The sequence below is a fragment of the Dermacentor albipictus genome, chromosome 1 (genome assembly GCF_038994185.2).
Source record: "Dermacentor albipictus isolate Rhodes 1998 colony chromosome 1, USDA_Dalb.pri_finalv2, whole genome shotgun sequence".
Classification (NCBI taxonomy): domain Eukaryota; kingdom Metazoa; phylum Arthropoda; class Arachnida; order Ixodida; family Ixodidae; genus Dermacentor; species Dermacentor albipictus.
In genome coordinates this window covers 71,468,067-71,489,222 of record NC_091821.1, presented here as the reverse complement: position 1 = coordinate 71,489,222, position 21,156 = coordinate 71,468,067, and the positions used below count along the sequence as shown (strand labels likewise).

The 21,156-nt window shown below is 47.3% G+C and overlaps 1 protein-coding gene and 1 long non-coding RNA gene across 6 annotated transcripts in view; one reads left to right on the top strand and one right to left on the bottom strand.

Moving 5' to 3' along the window:
* LOC135903936 (uncharacterized) overlaps nt 1-5,216 on the bottom strand; it is a 33,405-nt gene extending 28,189 nt beyond the window's left edge. Inside the window, exons 1-3 of one of the 2 annotated variants that reach the window (XR_010564963.2) lie at nt 4,834-5,216; nt 4,604-4,647; nt 3,052-3,184 (exon numbers count right to left, since the gene is read on the bottom strand). This is a non-coding gene — a long non-coding RNA (uncharacterized lncRNA). The remainder of the gene's footprint in view (nt 1-3,051; nt 3,185-4,603; nt 4,648-4,833) is intronic. The other variant, XR_011507400.1, reaches the window with a different exon arrangement.
* The window catches only part of Zasp52 (Z band alternatively spliced PDZ-motif protein 52), a 106,826-nt gene that overhangs the window by 37,268 nt on the left and 48,402 nt on the right, over nt 1-21,156 (top strand). For all 4 annotated transcript variants that reach the window (XM_065434405.2, XM_065434408.2, XM_065434407.2 and 1 more), the window contains exons 2-4: nt 14,574-14,725; nt 18,599-18,719; nt 20,804-20,973. In XM_065434405.2, coding sequence (XP_065290477.1) covers nt 14,574-14,725; nt 18,599-18,719; nt 20,804-20,973 — 443 coding nt within the window. The remainder of the gene's footprint in view (nt 1-14,573; nt 14,726-18,598; nt 18,720-20,803; nt 20,974-21,156) is intronic.

The window sequence follows — 21,156 nt, the reverse complement described above, 5'->3', positions numbered from 1 at the left end:
GGATTCTGATGTCACGCGGGAAGGCCGAAAGTCCCTTGTATGTCACTAGACGACGTAAGCTATTGCTAATTGTATTAATACCTGGCATATCTTTACATAGGAGCGTAGGCCTTAATTTCTTTAATTAGCAAGACACCATTTTCGCCTTCTCGCTATAGCCTACTTGCGCGCTGACTGTACTGGCATTCGCGCCCGTCCACGGACAGCAGCTGGGGACAGCGGTAATGGTAGCTCTACGCTGAAATCTCGCCATAATTGAGCGCGAGATGGTTCGGTTTTGGTATACACAGCCGCTATATCATCTCGCGCGCGAAAGCGCCGGCCTCTCCGCCCGGGCGCGCGGCGGGTGCGCAGACGAATCTGTGAATCGGAACGCATCAACTCCACGAGGAGTGCGGGTGGGGTCGGGGGGGTGACGCAATCCCAACGCGTGTGAGTCTTCGGATTGCGCAACGTCGTCGTACAAGGCGCGGCGCGTGTGCGCCGGCCCGCCGGCGGCGGCCGCACGCTTTTCCGGCCGGAGGCCCGCTGTGGGTGCGGCGCGTGCCCTCCTGCCCCCCCCCTCCTCCCCTCCCCCCCTCGCTGATCGCCAACTGACGCTCGCCGCTAGAATGTACGCCACAACCGAGACGAAGCGGTCATGGAGCAGGAGGAGGAGGAGAGGGGGGGGGGCGATCACGAAGCCCACACCGAGGATGCGCGCAAAGGAAGAGTGCGATATATATACAGTGTACAAGGCAAGGAAGGAGAAACCTCAAAGGTGGTGTTGGAGGAAGACCGGGGAGGGAGGGGAGAAGAGCCAGCGCGAAAAAGAACCCGAATCGCGTCGATCCCGACAGGAAAACGACCCAACTGGCGTTCCTTGGCACTCTTATCTCGGCTCTCGCACTTTCCTTTTCCATTTTCGTCTTTAAAGCTGTGTGCATTTGCGGCGACACCATTCGAGGAGTTCACCAAGGCGGGAAGGCGTTGGTGCAACTACTGCTCGCCGCCGGAAAACCACCACTCGCGAGAGGGCATCCTATCCGCCTCCTTTTTTTTTTGTACTTGTTCTTCCATATATTTATTTGCTCACTGGCTGGCGTCCGTCAAGCGACCACGCAACACTAAGAAAATTCCTCCACGGTGCAGAGCTCAGTTCAGGAGATGGAACAGGTATGTGTTGCGGGCCGTTCGATTTTCTTGGCGGTTGCGGTTAGCGGTTAAAACGCGGCGACTGCGCTTTTTCCAAGAAAGTAGAATTGGGAAAATACGTTTCCACATGCGCAATTCACTAATTTCATAAGCAAGAAAGACAGAAAAGCTTTCAATGAACGATCAGTGAATTGTTTTTAATAGAATTTGTGGCACTTAGTTGCGTCCAAGTCTCTATATGATTGGGGGAAGCCGAAGTTTGACTTTGCATTCCTGAATTACTCTCGGAAGGGCGTGCAGGGGAATTGATAAGAAAGAAGAAGAGAGGGAGAGAGAAAGAGTGACAAAACCGTATTGTCACTGAGTGGATTACTGAGAAGGTGGCCTCAGTCGAGGCCACCTCTGTCAGCGTGCTTGATGGCGGAGAAAAAAAAACACACACAATAAAGTCTGCAACTTTTTCTTTTTTTGTATCCTTCATTGTTTCTGTACATATATTTTCCTATTCACTTTATCGCTCGATGAATGAGAAAATTTATGCGCTACACGTCTACTTGAACAAAAAAAAAAAATCGGAGGTTGGCGTTCCTAGCCAAATTTACAGAACGCTTCGGATTGCACAGGAATGTTTGGATATCGCCCTTTCAGCGCATTGCACGAGTGTCGGTGGAGATATGTTTTGATGCGCTGCAAGTGGCGGCATGTGCGAACTTTAGTTCGTTGCAAGAAGGGACGCAATGATTAAGCTAAGGCAAGGTCTTCCAGCAGCACCACGGCTGCCGATCTTAGTTCCGTCGGCAGCTCGAACCGTAAAAACACAAGGAGTGAATATACTACACTTAGCAGCGAGATGCCTCGGAGCGCCGAAAAAGGAACGTCGCGTGTTTTACGTGAGGTTTAATAACGTCTAGTAACCACTCGTGCACAGAGACAGTGAGGTCGCCTAGCTAATAAGTTGCAAGGAATGCATTTTCAAAACTACATAACTACACACCCGCCGCATTGTTCGTGAAAGCCGTCATCAACGCTTCCCAGTCGCTAATGAGTGGGTGCCTATTAGCGCGTTTCTTCTCTTCACGACTTCACAGATGCGTAACCCAACGATGTCGGCGCTCGCTGCAATGCTTTCTTTATAAACAACCTTGTATAGATCATGATTGGCGCTATCATTGCTTTGAAAGCGCTGTCTTCTAAACATAACGTCATGAAATCATTTACACGAAGCCATGGAGCAGTCAATAATGAAGCCAAAGAAAGCATAGCGGGCACTACTGCCTTCTTTATTTTAAATCTAGTTCACACGCGCGTGTACCCAGGAATCTGGAAAATGGGACAGCCGCCTCCATGGCAGCTCAAGGGATATTATCGCACGCGGTATGCGTAGATTGTTCGGTTCCCAAAAGGGCAAGTTGTCTTTTCTTTCACTTCCATTCCCCTTTTAGTTATTATTTCGATATCTCAATCAAAGAGCCCAGTTAACTTCCCCAATACTTTCCTTGGCTTCATTGTCCGTCATCCTCGTGCTGTTAAAAAAAAATGAGCTTGTTGGCTTTGGCTCTTTGTCCTGAAAGCGTGCAATTTGTAAGGTAAAGCGCGAAATTTAGTGACAAGGACCGAATGCATGAAACATAAAAGGCGCTCCCGCTACCACAAACGCGCAGGGACAGGGAAGAAGCAAAGCGATACGCGCAGGCACTTCGGTATGTGATGCCAGCCAATTATAGCGACTGGCTTCACGAAGTCCTTTAAGCCAATAATTCTGCGAGATGCAAGCGACCGGGTCATTAAATTGAAGCTACGCGGTTGGTTGATGTAGATGCCTTAAAGGGAGCACCCATAGTGGGACTGCTGTATATATGATATCCATCAATCCCCTTTCATTACTTTCCCACATCCGCTGTCTCCGGAAAGGCGCACCTGGCGAGTCTTCCAGATTCGGTCAGCGTCGCGGAATGCCGCTCTCGAGCGATTGCATCTCGTGAGACTGGATGCCGGGGTAAGAAAAGTTTGGCTGCCGCACTAGGGAGGGGAGAGGTAAGGCGCCCTACCCCTGCGACATAGAATAAGAGAGAGAGAGAGAGAGAAGGACTTAATTATTGTATTGTGAAAAGAAAGGAAAGTTTCGGTTCAATGTTCACGACGAGCCACCTAAACGCGCGACCGAAGTGATTTGTACCTCTAATTATCGTGGTTTATGTGGGTGTTCAGTAATTGCGAAATTACGCACAAGCGAAGCGTCCCGTATTTTGATGAACTCGATTTGAAAGAGAATTTCGCTCTCTGATGAGTCGCATCACACCGCTACCCAGGATACAGCACGATCAGTTGCTGAGATAGAAAAATAAACAAATAAAAGACGGTCTCATTATTTATTTATTTATTTATTTATTTATTTATTTATTTATTTATTTTGCGAGATGGCTCGAGAAAATAGAAAGCTAACGCATGTGGCTCGAAGGTTCTTCGCCTTAGCTGCTTTGAAATGAAATGAGGATATTTATCGTCTTCAATAGGCCAGAAATATGCGCCACGATTTCACTTCAGAACGTGAAGAGCGAAAAACGCAACAACGCCGAACAAAAGACGGGCGCGCCTGTTCGTCCCCCTAGCTTCCCCCTCAGTGTTTGCCGCTCTGCTTCTGGTGGGACATGAACCAAAGAGCATGAACTATCGCGAAATATTTATGAAAAGCAAAAAAAAAAGTATTATTTCGTTCTATTTATTAATGCTGCGCGACACACTTTTTTATATTTAAAAAATTCCGTTTGTCTGATGGAGGAGTATCCTATGAAATCCTCGCAGTTATTCATTCGGGCACTATCATTGACAGATATAGAAAAGTCCCACGTGCCTAACGAAATCGATTCTGCGGATGGTTCGCCATTTGTGCTAAAAAAAAAGGCGGGCTCGGTCAAATTTCGCCCGTGCCGCCACAATATCGAATGTTGCGCGAACCTTCACTCCAGGCTCATTCCTATATATAGGCTCACACGGCTTAGTATGGTGAACGCGTGGTGCCGTTGTCACGCAGGTGGCTATAGGCACAGCGGGCTTACCCTGCAGGCGTATTTTGCCCTTTGAACTGTCACGCAGGTGCGCTACTGTTGAGGACAGGTGATTGTGAAAATGTCGTGATTAAAAAAAATATATTCCCCTGTCCCAATATATTTTCCTCAGTTTGATTTGAAAAGCATATAGCAGTAAAACAAAAAAAAGAAGACAGTTTATTTGTGAGCTGCGTGTATTGTAGCAACACCACTAAGGTAACACAGGCGTCAAACGAGTGGACCGAAATGTCTGTGTGTGAAGGAAACCTGCCGTTTCCTTTGGGCCCAGGATCCTTTTAATCATGACACGGCAGACGGGAGCCGTTTACATGCAACACAGACTATACACAGACACGTTAACACGGTACACGCTCTCCAGCAGCGACCCGAAAGTCCAGCATGGACTACTAAGGCACGCTCACCGAGTAGCAACCCTCAGTGGTGCCCTGGAATAGGGGCGTCGACCCTGCGCAGATGGGGAAGAAGACCGTGAAGACGGCCGACCACATCTGCCACCGCTAATTTCTAACCAATTAGAGCAAATAAAGTTTTTCCTCCTCCTCCTCCTTTACACACACGCGTACTACAGAGTAAGAGTTCTGAAGCCGGTCTGTCCGTCTATACGGTGATAGCACTCATGCAGCAGACTCGCCATTGTGCGTCGTTGTTGCGGTGCCCGTGACGGTAGCAGTTGCCGTTGCGTCGCTTCGTAGTCCGACTCTTCGGCACAGCTGGTAGGCTGCTTGCGACGCCACGTCCTGCGCCGTCACCAGCCTGCCGCACCTGGTCGCGACGTGGAAAGCTGGGGGGGGAGAGAGCAGGCTGGCAGACCACCGGGCCACTGCTGTAACTGGCCTGCGGCTCGTCAGCCACTACTGGAACGTCTCGGTTACCAGCACGGAGCACTGCACCAGGCCGCTACGACAGCAGGCCGCTGGTGTGCAGGAGAACACAGCCGCTAGTGAGATCTCAACCCAGGTCAACACGGTAGCAGGACACCCAGTCGCCAGTACCCGAGCCTCGATCGCCGGTATTGTCTTGTCTTGTGTCCCAGACAGTGGCGCGTACCCACTATGGGAGATTGGCCAAGAAGCAGGCGGTTTTCCGTAAGGTTAGATTGATTGACTGATTGAGTAACCTTTATTTTACAGTCCTGCAGAACGCGTATTAGCATGTCGCGGGCCGCTCCCACGTCGGGACCGACAGGCCTAGCCTGCCAGCCGCATCGTGGGCCTGCTGGACAGCCCAACGTTGCTCAGCCAGGAGCGGGTTGCGGAGGGCCGCCTCCCACCTAGCTGAGTTGAGGTCAGGGCTTGCTATAGAGATACATCCCCAGAGCATGTGCGAAAGTGTAAAGGTTAGAAGTATAGAGAAACTAGATTTGAATAGTGTAGCGTGAGAGGATAGAACTGTAATTTAGACTTGCAATCAAAATATGGTTATAAATTTTGATAAAATAATTTAACGCAAAGAATTTAATTAATAGAAACTATGGATAATTGCAGAAAATCAGCAAGGTACTCTTTTTGCCTCTCTAATTAAATTGTAAACTGCAAGAAAAGCATCCCTGTGGCTGGATCCCAGTGAAGTCGCTCCAAAAGAAAGAATGCTTGTCGAGGTTAGCGATAGGCCAAATTTGGTAAATGAGTATTCTAATATTTTTCTTTGTCTTCGAAAACGGCGGCATGAAAGAAAATAATGTTCGATAGTTTCAGGTGCACTGCAAAAAGAACATAGAGGGCACATAGCGAGACCAGACCTGTGTAAGTAAATATTTAGAGGAGGTATACGACATCTCAATTTTGTAAAAGATACTTCCAATTGCCTTGAAGGACACCAATTAATATTTCATGGGAAGCCAAGATGGTGGAATTCACAATACGGTGTTAGCATGGATATTGCAGAATTTTGAGATATAGCGAAATTGCTGTACCTAGCCGCGGTGACATAAGCTGATGTCGGCAAAACAGATATGATAGGGCCGTTCAGGGATGCTCATGCGAGTGAATCGGCCATTTCATTCAAGTGCAACCCATGATATCCCGGTACCCAAAGCAAACATACATTTTGGTAAGTACGGAGATACTATCGAACGAAATGTTCTTTGAATTCTTGTATCTAAAGATGCAGTTAGTGCTGTGCATACAGATAGTGAGTCGGTCACGATAACAGCTAATGGGTCTTTTGGGGGGAGTTTTCGTAATGCTAATATAATCGCTAATTATTCTGCCTGAAATATAGGTGTGAAGTCGGGAAGGCGAAGGGAGTAGGACCATTGAAGAGATTCAGGGAAGATCCCCACTCCTGCCCTCTCATTGCAAACAGAAGCGTCAGTAGCTATTACGTTGTCAGTGGTTAGCTGGTGTAGGTGGCCGTGTAAGATATTAATTAAATCTCGCCTTGGTAATAGTTTAGCATGATTAGGAAATATGTCCTCGAACTCAATTTTGAGGTCTGTAGAGGCATCATTTGAATGGTAAACTTGGCGTATGGATACATCCAATTTTTGTAACTGTGCTTGTACGAATACTATCTGAGGACTGTGGAATCTCGACCACGATACTTGGAAAAACTCAGCAGGTTCAGTGATAAAAGCATATTGCGTACGTCTATTTAAATTGTCATAAATTTTTAAAAATGTCTGAACCGTAAGTATGCGGAATCTGCAATCTAGGGTGGGTATATGAGCTTCCTGATGTAAAACAGCGTTCGCAACCAATCTAGGTAGCCCAAGGCATGACTGTAGAGCTTCTCTTTCTAAAAGTATGAGAGGTTTAATTTTGTAGGCGGTGCCACCGGAAAATATCACGCAGCCGAATTCTAATATGGACCGAACATACATTTTATAGACCATCAGTAAGGTATCCCTGCGTAGTCCAGAGCGACTGTGGCTGAGCCAGCGGAGCTCGTTCGTTCGTTCTACGGGTCGTTCTGCCTTTGTTTAATATGTTCAATGTGACTGCGCCAGGTGAGTTTGCCATCGTAAATGACACCAACGTACTTGACTTCGTCAACTTGAGGAATGATTTCCTGTCGGTATTGTAAAGATATATGCACCTGCGCCGGTCAGCGAGCTGCCGTTCGAGCCTCCCGCTCTCCGCATGGCGCTTCCTCGTTCGTGGCGTGCCGTCGTCTTCTTCTTCCGTAATCACAATCATTAATTCTCCCCTTGTTGTTGCCACACAATCCCCATCACTACAAGCTGGCTTGTCACTGACCTTGTCTTGTCACGGCCACACGCCACAATCCGCATCATCATGCTATGTTCATTTAATTAAATTTAACTCTGGAGGTTTGACGTACAAAGACTACGATGTGATTATCAGGCGCACGCGCTTTTGCATTTCGACCCCATCGAAATGGGGCCGCCGTGGCTGGGATTCAAACCCGGTCTCGTGCTTAGCAGCTAAATGCCTCTATGTGTTCATTGTCAAGCACAGCGCAGCGAAAGCGCGAGGGTGGTAACCACCGCTGCTTTCATGTCAACAAGTCGACATGACTATATATACGGACTGTCGGTCCACTTTTGTGTCGTCATTAACAAAATTCGTTTTGGGGCTAGTTGGCTCATGCTTAACAACTGAACACTGGTAAGTGCAAGTCTAAGACGGGATAGAAGATGGTCATGTGCTTCTGTGTCTATCTTTTGTCCCGTCTTAGAATTGCGCTTACCAGTATTCAGTTGTGTCGTCATTGCTTATAGCATATCTTGCGTGCCTGCGTGTGCGTGCGCGTTATCTAGATGACGTTTGTGGTAGTCGAGCAGGAGTTTGTGTGTCGGGTCATAACACGTACATATGGGCGCCGGTGGCACGGAACAATCGCAAGTGATAGTTGCGTCTGGAGCTCGTAGTCCCTGTGTTGAAAAGATGCGTCATTTGCTTTTTTTTTGATAAGGCAACTGAAAGCCGTGCACGCGTGCAAGTTGATTTTATTGCACATTACCATGACTCTAAAGATCACGCGTCCCTCTCATTTGCCCCGTTTTCCTAATACTGCCATTTGATGAGGAAAAAAAGAACTATAGAGCGTAGCGCTCACAATTACACGACAGCAACCCGCCAGGTGACCTGAAGTTGTATCAACACCAGTTGGGGAATTTTACTCATATACATGTGAGCCAGCTAGCCAAGGTCCTAGATTTCGTTTTTCCGGGGATTTCTTCATTGTAGTGAATTTCTATAACAGATCGAACACTTCGTCCTTACATAGGCCCTCGAGTTTTGGTAAATGTCGCGACACGAAGAAAGAAAGAAAACAGAACGGACGAGGATAAACAGACTGAAACGATCGCTCAATACTGTCTGTTTCTTATTGTCCGTTGTATTTTCATGCGCTGAATTTTGTCCCAACCTCGGAATAACTGATTCTCTCCTTGCAGAGATTCCAAAAAAAAAAAAACGATTCGCGTAAGTTGTGTGAATATATTATGAGAAATCCTCTGGGGAAGGTCATTTGTGCTCGAGCCGGTACCTAGCAATCTGCGCTATAGCCATAACCAGTCCCAGTCAGCAATAACAAACCACTCAACTGTCCTACGGTTGATTTTCGTCGCCGGTTGTCTAAAACGTTGGTGAAACGTCTTTCACTAACGCACAGCCAGCAACCATTTTAGAAGAAAGAGCCGCCTCTAGATTTTTTTCTTTTTTTTCAATTTTAAGATCCCAACCCTCTATTGTCTTTGGGCAGGGCTGCCGTCATTCGACTTATACATAGTCAACGTGCTCGGATATGAAGTGCACGGATTGGCTACCCTAGTGATAACTTTAGGTTCCAGCAAGAGTACAACGCGTACTACCACTGTAAGAGCCGAAGCGTCACAAGTGTATCGGACCAGACTTTGTGCCTTGCAATTCGTTCCTGACGTTATGTCTTCAATTTAGAGCCCCACCTCGTCAGCTTGGCTTAGCGGTCGTCTCTCATTAAAATGCAGCTGAATTAGTCGAAGATGCTATAACAGTGTGGCGCGCGATCAACTCTCTCATATGTGGCAGCCCAACTGGACAAAATAAGCACCCCCAATGAACATTTTCTCTTGCTGCCATGGTTATGGAAATGTACCCTAGAGGTGACACGCGGTCGCACTTTCATTTTTTTTTTTGCACACGTGTTAGGCATTTTTGACCTTCAACGAAAGAAGAATGAAGTGAATGCAATCTGTCACTCTTGGCCTCGCAAATATTCGCAAGGGAGTCCTAAATACCTTTCTGAAGGCGTTATTCAGTAAGCACCGTGCCGACCATCACCGGAACGACGAAGCGCCACACTGGCTGCTCGCGCATCGCTATGCGGTAATGACATTTTGATGACAGTCGCGAGGATAAATCCCAGGTACCGCTTTCTCAAGAAGAACAGAAATGCGCACAAAAGAGTGGAAACTGACCGTGGGAAATCGAGGAAATTCCTCTTTCCGCGTGCAAAGACAAAGACGAGGGACCCTCCACACCCGGCGAGTATAAAACCACTTAAATGACCATGGCTGACGGAGGAATTCAAGGCCGCGAATGTTTGTGTAACACTCACGCGTCCGCTCGTGGCAGCGTAAAAGGGGGACGTACAAGCCTGCCAGAGAAGAGACCCCAGTGAAAGTATAGAGAGAGGTTCAGGTGCTATACAACTCTGGCTACGTGAAGGAGAATGCGGGACGGGTGCGCGGTAGTGGCGCCGATAGCCACTGAGGATGCCAGGTGCTGGCTGCTCAATATCTGCTCTAGAACACGCTTATACATGCGCAGTGTGCCGTTCTTTAACTCAGCGAGGGTGGCGCTCTGCACGGAGTGCGAGTGGCTGATACTTCACAGCACGCGTACCTCTTCTGGATGGATGGATGCTATGAGCGTCCCCTTTGGAACGGGGTGGTGGGTTGCGCAACCAAGCTCTTGTTATTATATTGCCTAATGTCCTACCTATGTTAAAAAAACCACCATGAATTCCCATAAGCAAACTTTCTGAACTCCGATGGCGAACTTTGTTATTGCACGCCTCCGCTCTTTGCCGTTTCCTTACTTCCACCAATCTTCGAATAGCCGCTTACTAAACCCTACTGCGGGCATGCTGCTTACTTTCCCCCTGCTCTCGCTGAACCCAAGTACTTCAAGGAGGCCAGTGGTGCCTAAATCGACCGCTGGGATCTCCTATTGAGTGACCACCACCTGGCGTCGGTGCTCGCGGTCGGAGGTTCCAGCAGTCACGCACCTGTGGCGTATGGTGGAGGTGGGGATGCCTTGCCACAGAGGGAGAAGAGGGAGAGAAACTGTTAAATGAAGAATAAAAGAAAGCGGGCAGGTCTACTTGAGCAGAGCGCTTTGCTCGATAACCTGATTGATTGACGGAGCTTAGCCTTCCGACCAGGGCCGTGAGAAGCGCCACTGGGAGAGCTCCGTATTATTTGCAGCCCCATTCGACTTACTGGGATGTCGACTAACCAAGTATGTACTGCGGAAATCGGCAATGTGAATGAAGTTTGACACGAGGAAGAAACTTCAATCCACTTAAGTGCAGCACGGTGCTACAAAGGGAGCAGATTTTGTCTGATCAAAAAAAAAAAAAACCCTCACTGTAGAGGAATCTGATCTGCTGCGGCAATAAGACCTCATTTGCTATTCTACCATCTAAGATAACCAGGAGTTTATCGGGTGGCAGCACGAGGCCGAATTGACTGACAACTCCAATGGCCGAAACGTGACATGCTCAAGCGCGTGAAGGACACCACGCTAGAATGCCGAGGAATTTTCACAAGCCTTATCAAATGCTTACTAGTCGTCACGCCGATGCATCTATTGGGAACATCTTGACTGACACTTTCCATGAGTCTTGCTTACAGCCCGTGGGACTATACAGAAGCGCTATCATTGTCACGCCTCTAAAGTTACAAGTGAGAAAATCCTATAGATAAGCCGATGCTTATCACCTGAGAGCAATGTTTAATAGCGATTTATAATTTGCTGCTTCATAAGTGTTACATTATGCATCGCTCACATTGAGCTTAACATCTTTCGACACCATTACGTTGAGCACCTGCCGCCATCGGCGCGTTGTTCGCAATGAGAGGAGTGGGTTAACGCACACTTGAGGAATCGTTACGAATCCACCGAGGTGGCTCTGGCGTTCTGCTGCTGGGCACGAGGTCATGGGTTCGGTTCCCGGGCGCGGTGTCCGCATTTCGCCCTCAACGAAATGCTTGCGTGCTCAGACCTATGTGGTCGTTAAAGGACCCCAAATGGTCAATGTTAATCCGGAGCCCTCCACTATGTGCAGTTAAATAACTTGCGCTTACGGGACGCTAAACCCAACAATTTAAGAATCTTACGTAATCAACAAGCTTCGATGTCTGCCTTTACTGAAATCTCGACAATACATGACCAGTATGGAGGATACGTGCGCTCGTGTCTGCGAATGTGCATATTCTCAGTCACAAGTGTCAGAGGTAAACAAGATTAGCCTACTGTATTGATGATAAATGTGGTCATTAACCTGTTAAACACTGACTAATGAAACAGTATGGCTACTGTATTGATGGGAAATGTGGCCCTTAACCTGTTAAACACTGATTAATGAAACAAGTGAGGCATCCTGAATGTGCGCGACCTCAGTAAAAGCGATGAGAGGGCAGTGCAGTTGGACCGTCGTTTGATGTAGTAAATTACAAACCAGTGTTTCGACGTGATGATCGGCAGACGTTATCTCGGCGATGAACTATTGATGTGCGTGTAAACGCTGATGTGAACGTAATGTACGAAGTCGATCCTGAAGCGGCATGCTATGGATCCTGCTTGAGTTATGCAGCGTTTGCGTCTGTTTTTTATTACGAGATTTTAGTTACTACATTGCAGCCATAGTAGCACACTAAACTGAGTTGGCCTTAGGTTGTTAAATTGCCAGTGTCCTTTTTTTAGGAAGATACTAAGCCTAAACAAAATGTACGAGCTTATATAAGTACATTATTCAGAGAAGCAGCTAAGCCACTTTCCTTTTTCAGACAGATGAGGATAGGTGCTATTCACCGTGCCACGAAGTATTAATCACACCGTGCTGCCACAAAGATTGAAAAATGGTCAGCAGATAGAATAATACATTCGTTATATGGCACCAGGTGGACCACGTATTCAATAGCCAGGAAAAAGTGTGTACAAAAAGCCTCCCAGCATTTCCAGGAAAAAGAAATTGCCATTCAGTTGTCTTAATTACAATTAGCCAAACATAATTATGACAGGACAAAAAAAAAAGGGAGTGATGTGGTGGCACATTTTCCAGAAAGCCCTTACATCAGTTTTCTATTCGAAAGAAGCGACACTGCAGTGTAGAATCTTATCTGAGACGCTCATTACGTGCAAGTAGGGCACCGTGTCACCATGCATCGGTAAAGCGCAGCGGCTTGCTCAGAGCTTGTACGTATTGTGTATGTGAGATACTTAGGAAGTAGTCAGGCATGCCTGAAGCGACACAATGGAAACTTGTGAAGCCTTGTCATCACTGCCTTCACTTAGAGATAAAGCCTGCCTTTGCGATTCCAGATCGGAGCGTCGAAATATTTGCAATTTTTTCTTTGCGGGACCATTCGAAACCAGGAGCGTTTGAAATAACTTGACCCTGTTTAATTACTAGGCACGTTCTCTAATCGTTGACAGTGTGCAGACGTTATTTTACGCCACTTAACACTTCTCATGGTACATATATTTTCTTTAGATCAACTGCAGGCGGGGTGGCGATGGCACACAGCTGCATATTTAAAAGAAGACCTAAATACACGAACATAACATTAAAGCAAGGGTCGTCTTTCCAACCTCCCTGCCCGTGTCAATTCTTGCGAACTGCGCGCAGTTTAAAGAGAAGCCCGTGCCGCGTTAATGGGGCGCAACCTGACGTTTAAAAGACGTCCCTAACGATTATTGCCTGCTCTCTTTCACTGCCATCTCTTCGCCAGAACCGAAAGCCCACCGCCATTGACTTTATTTCTGCTCTTCCTGTCCCTCGGTCGCACGCGGCATTCCACACGCGCGACCACCGGTCTCCCAGCGGGCCGTGCGCTCGCCCAAGGGGCGGTGCTCGTTTCGGAAATTCCGCGCCGGTGATCTCAGCCGCTCCGCACGCCGTTCGCCGCCTGTCGGCACAGTAGATATCGGTCAAGTGCGCGCTGCCCTTTTCCTCCGGCGGAAAAGAAGCCGTACGCGGGAACGGTGGGCCGTAATTGATACTGGGCGCCTTTTCTCGAGTGCGCCATATGGCACTTTGCAGTGCAAGCGCTCTGTGACGACGCGATATATGGTAGCGCCGTGCCGGGAATGAAATACTTGGCGGCCCCGCGGCTATATACGCGCTTCGTTGCGGTGAAAATACGCCCCTCGGGGTGCACACTTTTTCTGCGCTTTTGCCTCATATCCGCTACAGCGCCCGCCGTGAAGAGCGTTTTATAGCGCGTTCCAGCCACGAGAGGCTTTAGCATTGGTACTATCGTTCTCATCGCCGCTCTACACAGGAGACCCCGCTCGGCAACGGTGCGCCGTATGCTGTGCGGCCGTCTCATGAACTCCCGCCTCCGGCAACGCTAGAGCGCGACCGCATGCGGACGGTTGCCTGGAAAGCCCTTCGGCATCGAGCATGTAACGATAACGGCCTGCTATTGGTCATGAGGGTGCTCGAGGTAGCTCCAAGATTGCGTGCGCCCTGATAAGCCTCTGGTCTCTCTTTTCGCGCGTCTGTGTAAAATCAAGAACCATTTACGAATAAAAACCAACGCCTATGATCAGAAATACGCTTCCGGAATTTGTAGGGACGACGCCATCATATTAGCTAGACTCAAACTGTGGCAACGTCTGCTCCTCTACACCGTGGGAATGAGATAAAGGTAAAAAGGGTTATAAAGGATGACGATGATGATCAGACAATAAGTCGGCCAGTTTACGGGGCGAGGTTTCAAGTGCGGGGGGGTTCACGGTACGCAAGAGCTAGACAAAGCACGATAACCTAATGATTAGACCCAGCGGGATACAAAACTTAAAAGCAGTGTGACCCGTGTGTGTAGGTGTGTGCTTTGCGCGAGGTCCTTTTGCACAACGACAACTCTGTTAGTTTAAGAAGCTTCGGCAAGCAGCTGCTGTGCCGACAAAACGCCGGCGTATAACCGCTATTTTACTCCTCACTGACCTTTCTCTCAGAGGTGTTTTCCATATGAACGTGCTGTGGCAGCACCTCTGAACGTTAGCCTGACTGATTTAATGAAACGACATTAAACTGCTCCTACTCTATCATCCTTCAGTAACCATATAAGGCTTAGCACTATGGCAATGAAATTACGAAGTGTAACGTGCAACAAAGTGTCATATTTTAGAAGACTGCTTCAGCGCCTTATACAGACGTGCAGACATTGAGGTCCACACGTTCTATTGCGCGCAGGTGAACCCCGGCAGCCTGGCGGAAAAGGGTGGCTTGCAGACTGGTGACGCCCTGCTAAGCATCCAGGGCAAGTCGACCGATCAGATGCGTCACAAGGAAGCCCAGGACGCCATCATGCGCGCGGGAAACTACCTGGAGCTGCAGGTTCAGAGGTGAGACTGATTTTCTTTTTGTCCCAGTCTCTACAACCTCACCTTGCACGTTGCCTATTTACTGTATAGTGTTTCACTGATTGGAGTAACCACGTTGCACCCAGCGTCACTGTCCATTATATAGTAGCACGCTGCGGAGCATCCGTACTGCCCCCAGCTGAGCCGTGCTATACTGCTCGCCGTCCTATACTGTTTAAAAACCACTCAAGTCGTTACTGCTGACATATTCACTGTTGCAAACTATCAAGTGTCTCTGACCATGTGCTTTGTGCACGACCTAATAATGTGGTCACATTGTCCTCACCATGGCGCTTCCTGAAGATGCCCTGTCATATCGCCCAGATTTTCCGCTTGAGTGAGGCCAACAGAAAAGCTAAATCGGCCTTATGCTCGAACATCTAAAGATGGTCGAACGCCGGGAGCTGGAAAACTTCTAGACGCTGCTCGGGCGACGTCTTTAAACTATTTGCGCAACTGTTTTTAAGAAGCAGCTGACGATGAAGGCTTCCCGTTTACCTGTGCTAAGATATGGTTTGCGCCCAAGATAGCCTTGTAACGTAGTTTGCACAAAACCACGTATAACGCTGCAGGGTGATGCAAGAAATAGTATGTGAATGGGAGGAATGGCGGCCGACGGGGGGCATTTCTAGTGGAAGTGTACCGGTGACTGTAGCGAGACGCCACCTCTCGCCGCAGCACCTGCAAATTTCAAACAAATATAACATTATTAGCCACGTGGAGCTTGCTGCGTAATAGGCTGCTGCAAGTTTACTTATTTTATTTGTTTATTTATAAGTAAATAAATAAAGTAATAATAAACTTTAGTAAAGCAATAACCAATAAAATAATATGAACTCGACAACCCTGAACATCAAATAACATGAACAAGAAGAGGATGATAGGTTAGGGGCAAAAAGGCGGTAACGGAGTAGCTTATACTAGTACAGGTATATTGTTAATCTATATAGAGAATCTATGACCAATAGGATCCAATTTCTGTTCACGTTGCTGCAATTAACCAACGACAACGCTTTTTTCTTGCAAGAACCAACCGTGTTGCAATTTAGTCTGCCCAACTGTTGCGCCAATCTTTTGTTTTCTTTTCCTTTTGGTGACTGTGCGAGACATGACATACATTACATGCCCCACGGTGAGTATGTGCGACTTGTGCAGAGGAACAACAATAACAAAGTTTACGCAATGGAAGGAAATTTTCGAGACATACGCGGAGCGCTGTGACCTGGACGCAGCATTTTTTTTCGTTGTCAGCACATCTAGACTTAAAACGCACTCAGCGCAGTTTCATCAGCTTTTAAATTAGCAGCTGTTTGGAGATTTTGTGTGCAGTTTTCTTGATGAAAAATATTAATGCCCCTTTCAAAAATTCTAACGTTCGTTAAGCTTCGCAGAGACCGAATTTCCACTCGAATCTATTGTGTTCACGGACTGCTCATGAGTCCTCGAAAAACATACGTCATAGTTCTCGCAAAATTATCCGGAGCCTTCGCAAGACACAAGGCCAACCAAATAAGCGCAATAAATACTGCTAAGTTTCTCAGAAATATGAGTAGCGGCCATGTCAGTATCGCTGAATACGACATCGCTTGGAACACCAAGCTAACAGGCGCCACATTGCCGTCTATGTGCAGCGTACGTCCGACTGAGTCGTGTAGATTTTGCCACTGCAAGAGGAGTGAAGGAGAACGTACGCACGCATGTACCCACACACACACACACACGCACAAACACACACACACAAACACACGCACGCACGCACGAACACACGCATCACGCACGCACGCACACACACACGCACACTAAAATGAAAGGTCTGGAAGACACATCATAAAAAGTGGGCGCGTCGTGCCTCCCGAGAGGAAGTGAAAAATTACCATGTGGCTACAGAAGATGACGTGAAGGCAATGGCGGGTGTCTGGTAAATTTCGGCTGGTGTCTAGTGTGTCTGGAGTGCCTCTGCTGTGAGGCGTGTTCTCCGGCTGTAGGAAAAGTAATAGGCGGTCACCTTAGGGACTTAGGTCGGTAAAGAAGAAATGGAAGCGGGTGTTGTGGAAGGAAATGGTTCATTACCGCCATGGAGGGCGATTTCGTGAGCACTTGTTCATACGTTGACCTTACGAAAAGGAGGTGTTGTGTATCCACTTCTTCTCTTTTCTTCTTTTTTTTGCCTCTGCAAGAGCAACGGCTTTTCTACTCGTATACATTATAAAGCGCACAATCCGCCTCCTATGCATGTGGTTCTTTCTGTACGCGCAGTTATGTCTATAAGGTTTATGCGCTGAAAACAATTTGCTACCTGGAATAGGGTGGCCACTTACCTTTGACCATCAATACCTTGGTACCCTAAATAAAGTTTATTCACTCACTCCCACCTAGAAACTGTTTTAGTTACAATGCGTCTGCGCAGTGCAGCATTGCATGTCAGCAAGTAAGAAAAGAAATTTTCAGACTCCTAAGACGCTAAAAAATTTAAACTTATTTTGCAGTCTTGGTTCAAGCCCTGCTTACAGAGTGAGCTTTCGTATGAAAGCTCACTCCGTAAGTTTTCATTTGAAAGTTTCTCGTTCTACCCATACTTTCTCGGAATTAGCATGCTCTCCTCTTGGGGAAACGATTGCCTCGAACTAAATAAGGAAACTACATCGTGTGTCTACATGTTAAACTTGTACATGCTGCTGCTACCATGGAAGACACAAGCGGACCCTCTAGTACACACTGTTTAGAGAAGCCAGAATGACGCCACAGACGCCTCACAGCCGGCAGGCATTGTGATATTGCTTGGGTGCCTTGGCCGCGCGGCGGCATCTTTTCCTTGAACTATTTTCCTTAGCGCGACACGCAGCAGCTTGTTTTTGCGTTCTGCAAGCTGTATGCCATTTGGTTTAGAACTTCTTGCTCGGTGAGTTGGTGCATAGCTATGTTAGGAAGTGTTGCGCCTAAGGAAGAACGAGCACAGGAAAAAATACGAAGTAGACGGAAAGAGCGCAAACTCACAGCTGTATATGCCATTTCCGTAAGGGATTGTCGTTCTTGATGAGTTTCCTCCGCTTCGCTGTGTTGGTCACCCACTGCGCCCTCATGCTCTTGTGGTATAAATATTCTTTAGTGTTGTATGCTGACTTGGCCGACCTTGCTTCCTCTTGTAGCCAACGCTCATTTTCTTCGCCTCCTTATACCACTCGCCTCTTCACGATACTTGCCCAAACTATTTCCCGCTTCCTTGTTGAAGCTTTGTTGCACTATACACGAATTCGGACGTTCCTGAAATGCAATCGTTCCTATTTAGTAGATAGTTTCTCGGTTTCCTGTCTTATCTCTCCCCGTTGCTCCCAAGTCAGGAATGATTACTTGGTTTGAAAACATATATAAAGACACATCGACAGAAAGGAACACAAGGAATTTTGGAGTTGCGGCAGAGTCCATCGCAGCACCTGTATTTTAAACAACAACAACAACAACAACAACAACAACAACAACAACAACAACAACAACAACAACAACAACAACAACAACAACAACAACAACAACAACAACAACAACAACAACAACAACAACAACAACAACAAGTTGAGAACGAGGCTGTTTAAAACCTGACGAACATTTTTGCATTATTATTGAAATGGGGTACATGAAAGCGTAACCATATGGCCGCCATGGAACCGACGAAAGATGTCACAGCGAATTAAACGAGATTGATTCATAAGAGCCGCCTTCAACACGGACAGAGAATCGACGGAAAGCCTAGCATTGAGCATTTTAACAATTTTCGTTGGCCTGGAATACCACGTTGTTATCACACCGTTGGGAGAAGTGTCCACGTCGGCTCGAGGCTACAGCAAAAGGTGCCGCTCGCAGGGGCGCCAGCATGACATGGAAACCCAAGGTGACGCCTGTCGGGTCGATGCCGAAGCCCAGCCCCATGAGCAATGGCGGACCAGCCCCGGTTACGAAGACGTCTCTGGCTGCCAACAAACAGGTGAGGCCATGGCGTCAGCTGTCACGGTGACGTCGGTCTGTGCACCTTCCTACAACCTGGCCAGCCAAGTTTTCCGTATTTCTTCAGTGTAGGAAGGAGGACATCTTGGCAGTGGCAGGTTGCAAAAGTTTGCATACTGAAAAGATGGCTAAACTGAAATATTAGAAGAAAAATTATTCGTGCTGAAATATCACCGCGAATAGATCATACTGGTAAAAGCTGAATGAAAAGGACCACACAAATGTCGGTGACTAGCCGATGGTAGCATGTAGCTGCACAAGCCTTTAACGTCATAAGGTTAGACGCGGTTCCGAGCAAACCAAGACATCGTCCTGGCCCGGCAAGAGCAAGTAGCGATAGCGGAAGCGGAAGTTGTTGGTTTTCCCGATAGATTTTATAAGGAAAGAAGCGCACTCAGAAAAAAAAAAATCTTATAAAGACAAAAAATAAGCAAGTTGGTAAGGATTCATGATATTGAAGAGGCAAGCGTAGAAAAACCGACAGAATAGGAGCGAAAAGAAGACTACTGTTTTGGTTTTGCTCGAAACCACTGCGCCTGCCCGTATGGAGCTGAAACCTTGAGCGGCTATGTGTTACTATGGGCTGGCAACCGCTGTTTGTGTTTTTCTTTTTGGTCCCCGTTTGTCCGTGCTTTCCACGCCTGCCTTTTCAAGTTACGAATTCTTAACAACTTCCTTAACTTTCACTCGTACTATGTCTGGCTTTGGGTTCTGATCATGGGTGTGTTGGCTTTTTTCGCCACGCTCAAAGTCCATTTTGATTTTTTCTAAGACTGTGAAGAAAGTCTTTGCGTCATAACAGCTTTAATTCAGCCCTCAAATAGTCTTGTGTGCTTAAAATGAAGCACACGTTTCGTGAATGTAGCTTTGTCGCTTAAAGATTACCAGGTTTCCCGATTCTGTCCTGTCTCCGGCTTCTGAACGCTGGGTCAAGAAGTGCAAGGGATCTTTCTCGTCACGTATGCCGCGTGTTGTTGAGAATAAAGAGAGAGAGAGGAGAGAATATGGAGAGGCGAAGCTAGGGAAGTTAAACCGGAAAAGCTTTCCGTGGCTACTCCACACAAGGGAAGACGGAAAAGAGAATATAAACAGATAAAGAAGGAGGGCAATATTCCAATGGTGATTCCCTATGTGCACGGCCTTTTGGTATCACTGCAACAGACTGCAGAAAATCTCGATATTCATGTGTTTTCCGCGACTCAACAAGTTGGAAGAGCCTGTGCGGCTATTGAGTTAAATGATCATCTTGAAGGGGCAGCGCAAAAAGACGATGACAGAAGGCAGGAACACACAGGACAGCGCTGAACTCACAAATAACTTTATTAACAGCGCTGTCCTGTGTGTTCTTGCCTTCTGTCATCGTCTTTTTGCGCTGCCCCTTCAAGATGTTCAACCAGTACCAACTCGCACAAATGTCGATCCTTCTAGAGTGAAATGATAGCTGACAACGTGGTAAGGACCACTTTCGTGTAAAACAGTGGAATCTTTTCGTCATCTGTGTTGCATATGTTGTGTATTGCATTCACCTCTTTCTTGTAAAGTCGTTTACATTGGGCAGACAAGTTGTATCTTGAATAATAGGTTTCGGCGACATAATGATCTATAAGGCATGCCTTACTCGCATGTGGATGGCTGTCCATTGTAGGTTGCGTGGGTGGCAACCGTTTCTTTGATGACATTAATATAAAAAAAAGCACGCGAGATCGTGGAGGAGAATCATATCAGGAATGACTTTCATAATTGCGTGTTAGTACCGCCTGTTTCCCATTTCAAATGCTGGATGGATTTCGCTGGAAATTCTTTGGATTGAGCTTAGGCAGGCGGCAGGTTCACTTCTTGTATTTATGCCGTATTTTTCGTTAATACAATTGTCAGTTGTTAGTTAGCCCCTGTCCTTACGTTCTTTTTGCGCTTCAGGCTGCGTGAATTGCAAAATTGAACGTATATCAACTGATGTAAAAAAAGAAAAATCGTAAAGCTTAGCCGCGGCGCTTAGGTGGCACGCAATGGCACGACTAAGTGCTGTGCCTGAGCGCATGTCACAATGGCGCTTTCTTTCTCCAGCCGTACAAGCCGGTGGGTACTGGGCACAACACGGCAGCCAAGCCTTTCGGTGGCACGATGCAGGCAGTGGTGCACAACCAATACAACTCCCCGATGCCCGTGTACTCCATGAACAACATTGCTGACACGCTTTCAGCACAGACGGAGGTGCTCACATCTGGCGCCGTTGGGTGAGTGCATTATAGCGGCGACGCCTTCCATTTCATATAACCCCATCGTGTTGTCAAAAGTCACAAGAAAAGACATTTGTGAAAATATGACGTCATAAAGAGGGTCAGCAGGTGTTGTCTGGAAGTAAGTAAACGCTGAGCACGTAAAACGACAAAAACTGTAGACAGTCTCAACACGCCTTT